The sequence below is a fragment of the Podarcis cretensis genome (genome assembly GCF_951804945.1).
Source record: "Podarcis cretensis genome assembly, chromosome: 11".
NCBI lineage: Eukaryota > Metazoa > Chordata > Lepidosauria > Squamata > Lacertidae > Podarcis > Podarcis cretensis.
Genome location: NC_137180.1, coordinates 48,490,422 through 48,499,996, shown reverse-complemented (window position 1 = coordinate 48,499,996; position 9,575 = coordinate 48,490,422). Strand labels below are relative to the sequence as shown.

At 40.8% G+C, this 9,575-nt stretch overlaps 1 protein-coding gene across 1 annotated transcript in view; it reads right to left on the bottom strand.

Moving 5' to 3' along the window:
* Positions 1-82: 82 nt before the first annotated feature.
* LOC307226172 (ciliogenesis and planar polarity effector 1-like) overlaps positions 83-9,575 on the bottom strand; it is a 22,635-nt gene continuing 13,142 nt past the window's right edge. The window contains exons 14-21 of the mRNA XM_079994678.1: positions 8,477-8,586; positions 7,475-7,636; positions 7,216-7,324; positions 6,649-6,967; positions 3,989-4,907; positions 1,985-2,136; positions 1,710-1,867; positions 83-552 (exon numbers count right to left, since the gene is read on the bottom strand). Coding sequence (XP_079850804.1) covers positions 452-552; positions 1,710-1,867; positions 1,985-2,136; positions 3,989-4,907; positions 6,649-6,967; positions 7,216-7,324; positions 7,475-7,636; positions 8,477-8,586 — 2,030 coding nt within the window. The 3' untranslated portion in view covers positions 83-451. The remainder of the gene's footprint in view (positions 553-1,709; positions 1,868-1,984; positions 2,137-3,988; positions 4,908-6,648; positions 6,968-7,215; positions 7,325-7,474; positions 7,637-8,476; positions 8,587-9,575) is intronic.

The following is a 9,575-nucleotide window of genomic DNA, read 5'->3' as shown; positions in this document are numbered from 1 at the left end:
GTCCAATGGTGACTGCTTGGATCCTTACGGCTTCCGCTGATGAGTGCCCAGCACTAGAAATGTGTCTGGTTTTCTTTGTTACTAGTGGTGGGGAAATTCTTAAGACCTGCTTCAAGACCCAGAAGGAGCAGAAAAAGATGTTGGGGGTGGAGTGGGAAAAGGAGGAGCTGCTGAGGTAAAAAATGAGCTTTTTGGTTTTATACGGTTAAATGGAAAATATCCAGGTAAAACTCAGGAGAGGGAGAGAGAGAAAACAAAAGGTAAGGTGAAGATCCCAAGGAGGATGTGCTCTGAGCTGACACAGGAAACAGACTGAGCCTCAACAGGCAGAAAAGAGCAAAGACTTTGAAGTTTAGGTATTATTTGTTTGCAAGCTTTAGGGCATGCAATGCAACCTGCTTAGAGACCTCTGGCAACCATAAGAGAATGTGCACGTTCAAGTGAATATATTTTACTCATTGCTGTGGTAACTTGCCTCTTTCTTTCGTTGTACTGATTTAATGCTGACAGAAATGGTAGGGCTCTTTGAAACTGCAAACGGATCTTCATGCTCTTTAAAATAAAAGGCACATAAAGAGAAACTAAATCACTATGGGAACAATCCAGTCTATTGCCATCCCTTCCCAGCTGTAAACACCCCTGCTCCATGCAGATTATCAACTGATTATCCCTTAAAAGTGTGTATATTTCAAGGCCAGTGGGATCTGCTACAAAATATCCTAAGAAGAGTACTCTTCTTAGGCCTGGAGCAGGAACCTGGTAGTACTGTTCTGGCTGCTTGTGGGATAGGGTGTTTCAGGAGTGGGGAAGGAATAAAGAGCACTTCCTATTTTCCTTCCAGCTCTCCCAAGCCTTCCCCTCAAACCTACTGTACAGTGATATACTGGGAGCAGGGGCATATCATTCTGAAAAAGACACTAACCCCCCACTACCATTTACTAGAAACTGCCAAGGGCTTCCTCTGCCCTTTATTTTCCTTCATTCCACTTCCTTTTAACTGACATATGAACAATATGTGCCTCCAATTGCTCTCAGCCACGTTTTATATTTTCATAATGGTTGCAGGGACCACCTGAAAGTGCTGTGAGAGCCACTATTTGTAAGCAACTGGCTTAGGCTTTAACTATAGATAAAAAGCATAGCTAGAGGCTGAATATTAGAGTATGAATTCTGGAGAAACAGCAGGCTTTTGTGTTATTCTAGCAGTTTTACTAGTTTAAGCAGATATATAGGTCTTTGTTACAGGAAGGTATTGTATTAAAATTTGTGTAAAATAGCAACGTAATATTATGTATGTGGATATCTGTAGAATTAAAAGGTAAAGGACTCCTGACAGTTCAGTTGCGAACAACTCTGGGGTTGCGGTGCTCATCTCGCTTTACTGGCCGAGGGAGCTGATGTTTGTCCACAGACAGTTTTTCGGGGTCATGTGGCCAGTATGACTAAGCCGCTTCTGGCAAAACCAGAGCAGTGCACGGAAACGCCGTTTACCTTCCCGCCGGAGCGGTACCTATTTATCTACTTGCACTTTGACATGCTTTTGAACTGCTAGGTTGGCAGGAGCTGGGACAGAGCAACGGAGCTCACCCCGTTGTGGGGATTTGAACCGCCAACCTTTCGATCGGCAAGTCCAAGAAGGCTCAGTGGTTTAGACCACAGCGCCACCTGCGTTAAAAAGAATTATTTTAATTAATTTAAATTTAACTAACCTTCATTTTCAGATGTCACATCTTCATTTGATATGTATCCCCCTATTTCTTCTGTCAGAAGTTTGACAGGATTTCTTTCTTCAATCTCCACACCACGTGTCAAAGGATGATCCTTGAAATTAATTTCTTTCTTCTCAGACTGCTTTTCATGTAAGGTCCTATACATGGGAAAAGATTGCAAGAACTGAAGACTTCAGACTGTAGACAGCCTTTCTTAGCATCATGCTCCAGCTCCTGACATTCTAAGCTCTTACATGAGACTGAACAATTATTACCCTGAAAGACTTTCAAAAGGTTCGCCAAAGGCATGTCCATCTTGGATACCAACTGGAGTCCCAACTGATGGAGAATAGCCTGTATCCACACTGATGTCTTTCTCTAGTTTGGTTCTAATAGCTGAAGTACTTGCATACTGTTTGTGTCGTTTCTAAACACAAAACAAAACAGAACACACATATAATTTCTATGTAAATACATGACTAGCAATAATGTTTCATCACCAGCAATGCCCCACAATCTCTCTATATATATTAATGCCTTTATCTAGCAAGGAAGATCTGCCTGCCTAAGGAGAATGGTGAGCATGCAACCAATTTGGATCCACAGAACTGGATGTGGACTTCTGATATAGATTCCCCTCTGTGGCATTAACAGTGGAGTACAACTTGCTATATGCTACTAGATCTAGATAGAGTTTGAAGTTGATGTCCCTCCCATATCAAATTTGTTCCTGCGAGCATGTTAAGCGTATCAAACTTGTTCTTTATACAAGGCTTTGCTCTACTTAGTTATTATTAAACTTCTCAAATTAAATGCAAAGCAATGAGTTCAATGGCCAAATTGTTCATATAGTATGGTATTTAGATACATTAGAAATATTACATGTCAAAACTTTAATTATATAAATACCATAGCCCTAGTATTTCTCACTCAGGTCTTCAAGGCAGTCAAAGTGCATCACAGAAAGAACTTGTATGTTTATGGAATGTCTGTGATCTCCTAGCAACGGAACTATAGGCAGTTACTTCACATTCTAAACACTCAGCCAGCATAAAAGCATGTTATGCAATCAACAACAAAGAAAGCATGACAGCATTTGCTATAAGTATTTTGAATTATATTTCAACACTGAGGCAGACCTATCTACAGTGCATTCACCTAAAATACGTCTCTCATGAAATATGTGATTATCTACATTGTCTCCTAAAGATACAGCTGAACATTATAGTATTTTCATGTTCCTCATCCCTGTTGGTGACTCCACTTTCCTTTTTTATAAACAATTCTAGAATCCTAGAATTGTTGGATTAATAGATTTGGCAGGTACCCCAAAGATAATCTAATCCAACCTCCTGCAGTGCAGGAATCTCAACTACAGCATCCATGAGAGACGGCTACACAACCTCTGCTTCAAAACATCCAAGGAAGGAGAGTCCATCACCTTCCGAGGGGGGTCCTATTCCACTTTCTAACAGCTCTTACTGTCAGAAAGTTCTTTCTGATGTTCAGTCAGCATGTGTTGCCTTGTGCTACTCTCTCAAGATGGAACAGGGCTTAATACATGCAACTGGGAACATACAAGAACATTGTACAGACAGTTTAGCACATCATAATTTTCTACCACTCCTGGGGGGTGGGGAATTGTATCCATATTTCCAACACATCGCAAGAACAGTGTGCACTAGTTGCTCCAAGTGGTTGCCGACTGGACAATTAGAAGTCAGCTCATTGTGGGATCTGGTAGGAGTGTGGATTCTGAAAATGACCCATGTCCGATTCGTACAACAGTCCAGGAAATGCAAGTCTGATGAGTCTGCTTCATGAGTCACATTTTCTAAATTCATCCCTCACCCCGACACAGAAATGAGTCCAACTGAGTTCAGTGTTGTTTACTCCCAAGAATGTGTGAATAGGTTTGCAGCCTAAATATGGCACAGTGTGGAACAAATAATAAATTAAAGCCCCCCAACTACACTACAGCTTAGAAAGTGTTTATCCCCCTTAATACATACAAAAAGTTGGGGAGAAGTCTGAGTGACTGTATACATTGTTGCTCACAATGGATATTATTAATGAGATTCTTACATTTGGGAGATTCTTACATTTGGGAGAAGTTACATTTAAAATAAGATAAAGAGTGCAAATATTCCCAAGGCAAGTATTTGGAGCTAGGAAATGTCCACTCTAAATTTGTGGTCTTTCTGTATCCAGATTTTATTTGTACATTGATGCATATTAGCTAGCAACCAAACCTGGTGGGTTTAATTTCTCTTACTTACCCAAAGATGGATATTTTGATTTTGTGATTCACTGGAGAAATTTTGCTCTAAAAGCCACAACGATGTAAGTATGGCAGATGCAGATGTTTTTACATGCATCATTGGCTGGCATTCCTGAAATGGCTCTGTGGAGATGGGATCATAAAGCAGTCTTCTATCAGACCATCTGATCATCCATTCAAGCAAGCGAGCTACGTTGTTAAATTTAAAGTTCATGTCTGGAGTTGGTTCTGTTCTTTGTAGAATATTGGTTACCTGAACTGCTTTGTAGATATATCTATTAACAGGAGCTGTTTGGGAGGAAGAAGTTTGTTCAGACAAACGCTGAGTGAATACAGGCGCAAGAGTTTTTTCTTTACAGGAATCTCGTGCACCATAAATTGATTGCTGGCTTAGACCAAATAATCCTCTTCTTGCAGTGAGTCTCATCACTGAGTCACAAACAGAAGTCTCAAGCACAGCTGGTTTATTAGAAACCTTTTTCTTATCATCACACAAAGGATCCAGATTAGCAGCACTGGGATCAAAAACAGGAGCGTAGCAAGAACCAGCCCTAAAAACTTGTTGGCCTTTATTTCTGATCTGTCGACGTTTCAGTGTTGTATGAACATCAAAAAGGAAAGAGTTGAGTTCATGTTCCCTAAGGAGTGTGGAAAAGCTCCTCAGAAAAGGAATCATAGAGTCTTTATGATTGATCAGATCTCTTTCAAGCATGTATGTTAAAAAGAGATCTAAAAACTTAACGTATTCGTCATCATCACGTTCAAATTCCCATTCACCGACTAGAGGCAAAACATGTTGATTGGTTAAGTCTTTGCAGTTCTCTTTTATAATACTTTTCCCTTCTACATTTAAGTCTTTTAGCTTTTCAGTACTTCTATCGTATCCAGTCAATTCTCCTGCACAGTTGGACACTTCTCTACAAGAAATCACAACAAACAGATTAGAAAGGGCAATCCACTAACAAATTACCTCTTTTTCTTGAAAAACACAAGGGCCACCAACCTGGTAGCCACAGATTCTGCGTTAGAAATCCTTACACTATTATTAGAATACCAGATGAAAATAGTCCTGCACCAATTATAGTGGTACTTCAGGTTACAAATACCTCGGGATACAAACACTTCAGGTTACAGACTCCACTAACCCGGAAGTAGTACCTCGGGTTAAGAACTTTATCTCAGGACGAGAACAGAAATTGCGCGCCAGCCGTGGCAGACCCCATTAGATAAAGTGGTAACTCAGATTAAGAACGGTTTAAGGTTAAGAACGGACCTCTGGAACGAATTAAGTTCATAACCAGAGGTACCACTGTATAGCTATCAAACTAATGTCAACTAATTGTGTGGAATCCAATTGTTAACTGAAACTGAAAGGATTATTAATTATACCTTAATATGATCATTTCATAACATTTTTAAAATGTCTTTCTGGTAGGGAAACAACATTTTTCAATCCATGGAGGCTGACAGTAGACTCACACAATGTTGGGCAGGCTACAAATAAAATTATTATTATTATTATTATTATTAATAATAATAATAATAATAATAATAATTGTCAGGGGCTCAGGAGCAGAGGCACAGGGAAGAGAGGAGATGGAGAGCGAAGGGGAAGAATCCGAGGGGAGCGTAGGAGAAGAGGACAGTGGACCGAGGGATTCCATGAGCCTCTCCAGCGAATCGGAAGATTCACAGAAGGGGGCGCCAGTGGCCAGGGGTAGGGGGTTCCCAAGGGGAACGCCCCAGGAGCAAGGGGGCAGCAGGGACTCCCAGAGCAGTAGTTGGAAATCAGGACCAGCTTCCCCACCAGAGCAGAGTGGGGGGGAAGAGTCCCAAGTATCGGGGCCAGTGCATTCCCCACCAGGGAGAGAAGACGAGGCAGGGCTGACCACGCCTCCATCAGAAAGTCGGACAACGGAGGGGAGGTCAGATCCGGCCAGTATCCCGGAAGAGGGAAGCAGTGACCGAAGTAGTGTAACGGTTAGGAGAAAGGTCACTGGGTTGGCGCGAGAGGCAAGTTCAAATGTACAGGAGCGCGGGACAGCAGAGAATGAGGATTGGGAACCGGGTCCTAAAGCCCGCAGGAGGCAGGGGGAGGAGCTAAGCGACTCAGCGTCGGAAGAGTCCAGAAAGGGCAATGCCCCAGCGGGCAGGAGGACCCAGAGGAGGAGAGAGCAGCGTAAAAGGTGGAGCAGAGCTAGGATCTTAAACTGGTGTCAGAGGGGAGGAGACTCAGATGGGACTTCGCCGATCTAGGGTTTAAGACGTAGGGCTGCGCGCTGCGGCTTTGAAATGGAAATTGAACTTCAATAAAGACTTTTGTACATTACGACAGCCTAGCGTTGGTCCTCTGAGCTGGGACCTAGAGGCAGCTCTGACAATAATAATAATAATAATAATAATAATAATAATAATAATTACTCCTCTGCTAAGTTTCCATGTAGTTCCCACACTGATGGAGCTACAGAAGCAGAATTGCTTGTTACTATCCAATGCACCCCTACCTGGGAATACACTCCACTGAATACAGTGCAGCTTATTTCCAATTAACCATGCAGAGAAGTTACATTGGACTTTTCTTGACTGCCCAAGTATTAACTGGCTATGAAGGGCTGGAAGGTGAAATGAACTATATTCAGCAGTATCATAAACTCATACTTGTGATGTTCTTGCATCTGAGAAGAAATGTGCCTTCTTGTTTCTTCCATCAGCAAAGCTTCTGAGATTGAGTCTGCTGTTTCAGCATCACTATAAACCTGAGAGTTTCCCAGATCTGAAATTGTGCTTCTGCTTAGACTAGTTCCCAAAGAAAATCTATCATAGCAATAAGCTTCAGGATCTTGTGTCTCCTCTTCTGGTGGCTCCCAGATGCTTCTTTGATGGGGTCCTATATTCCTTATCACACGCTTTAATGTTTTCATATTCACTTTGTGCGAAGCCTGTATTACAACAGACATTATTTCTTCATTGTTGGGACCTAATCAAAGAGACATGAGATTTGTTACTATGCTTTTTCTACAGAGACTACAGTATATGTAAACAAATACATACAAAATGCCTTTCAAATAACATATGACCCTTTGAACATTTCCACCCTTTGAACATTCCACCACTTTCCAAGGAAGGGGTGGTTTTTTGGTTTGCTTTGTGTTTTTTTTTTTTTTAAAAGAAAAATGCGGATAAGTTAGTTGTCCACTTTGTTTTCTTCATCACCACTAATGGTACCTTTGACTACGCAGTGTCTAAGTCGCTGGTGCAGAGCATTATATTTATCTCTTAATGGGACTCTTACATCATCAGGGTTTGGAAATGCTTTCACCAAAATTTCTGCCACCTGTACAAAAGAACAATGTCAATATAATTTTAAGCTACTTAACATAGGTTCTGGAAGATCTACACACAACAACAAACACGAAAAAGAAAATATTAATAAAGGAAGCTAAACTCTGTAATCCCCTATAATTTCTGATCTAGGTAATATTACCTTTTTGGTTGGTGGTAATTCTCCAGTAAGGCTTAAAATGATATCCTGTACAAGTTCTTCAACATTCATGAACCTAGCAAAAGGGAGCATTCGGCAAGCCCACTCCAATGCACTGAAAGAGTGTTCAAGTATACAGGCATCAAATTCAGTTGTCTTACATTCCTAAAGAAATAACACAAAGCAATAGGTGTAAAAGTCTCAAACTACCTGTGATGGCAGCAGACCTGTTTGTTTAAACCTCGGTATGTCCCAATAACATATAAAATGTGGAATTGGGTTCAAGTCCCAACTTTAGGAGCAAAAAGGAGAGCATAGGTTAGGAAAACTAAACTCTCCCCCTCCACAAGCTTCCCTTCCTCCACATTTCCCCCAGATGATACTCAACACTAGAAGCAAGTTCAACTGGAAGATACATGAACATGTTCTCTGTTTCTTTTGGGTCCTTGAGAGATGTGTGCAGCTTCTCACCTGGCAAGCCCCAGGTAAACAGAGGACATGCCTGAAGACTTGGAGACTGTCTTCAGTTCTGATGCTTCTATGTCCCCCACCCCACAAACACTCAGAAAATTTAGAGGAAGGGCTATAGCTCAGGGGAATAACATCTACTTTGAATGCAGAAGGTGGTAGGTTCAATCCTCAGCATCTCCAGGTAGGATTGTAAGAGACTACTGACAATAGTGAGCTAGATGGACTACTGGTTTCACTCAGCATAAGGCAGCTTCCTAAGCATGCCTGAGAGTGCAGGCTGTGGAAAGAGTTCAGCACTGCTACAAACTCTGCTTTGGCTTTTAAAACTGGACACATACACCCATTTTACAAGTGAGTGGGGTGGATCTGGGCTAAAACTAAGATGTCTGCATTGTATCTATATTCTGAGCCTCAGTCCTGGCTGTTGTTTTTTTTTAGCACAAACATGTCATTTATAAGATGGCCATTTAAGAGCAATGGAGAGATGACAGTATAGTTGCCTATGATGTTAAAGTTCTATGCTATTAATATTACCTTCTGATTTTCCAAGTTCTCTCTTGCAGTTTGGTACCGTCTGCAACTGTCAGATAATCTTTCACGAACATGAAACATCCAACACAATGCACATAGTTCTCTGAAGCATGCTGTGAGAGGAAGCCAGTGAGATAAAGTTTTGATCAAGCAAGAGAACAAGAATGTTGTAAAATAAATATAAATTATCAACATTTTCACTAAAAATCATTAACTTATAAGTGGCAGTATCTAAACAAAATGTTGGTTTTAAAAAATGATCTTTGCTCACAGACTATTGTAGCAGCATGTTTTGTCAATAAGCTTCAATTGGAAATACTAATTTTTAAGTATATTCCTCATCCTATGGGCAAGCAATATTTGATAGACTTTCCTGGGGGAAAAGACAGGATTAGTACATAAAAGGGAAACAAAGATTTAGGTGATAAAGTGGTTCATTGCACCTTCCAGGTTCTTAAATAAATCTGACCACATTCCCAGATTTGGGGTAAATTAAAGTAGCCTACAAACTCCTATAGCTTATAATGGTGCATTCATGTTGGAATACAATTTTGCATCAGGTGGCATTTCATCAAGGGAGAGGAAAATCAAATGTTTTTCTGCAAAATTCACATTGATCAGACTACATTCACTTTAGATGTCTTCAGGAAGCTTCATGAACTTCAATTCAGCACTGTTTCATGACATAAAAGCCCCCAAAGAAAAAATGATTCTTTACATGTGGGGACTGAACTGGCTGTGCTTCGCAAGAGGTTCCTTCTAACTTTGATGAATACACCCTTAAAGTACTTCTAGTGGACAGACCTGTCTATTGACTGAAAGTCAACATGAAAAGAACTGGAGCTGAGAATCTGACTCTTTGTTTTTATACTCTTTTCAACAACAGGTCAAATATTATATTTAGTACATCATTTTCAAGTCTTAGGAGAACAAAGGTAGCTTTCACAGTAAGTGATCAGTAAAATGGCAAGGAGCTGGAACAAAGGGTCTTTGCTATTTTCTAGGCTCATTGGCTAAACTAGTAGACAAATACCTTCAGAACGAAGGGTGGGTGTTTCAAAAGGACCATTGTGAATAGGCATTGCCACTCCAACTTGACCTT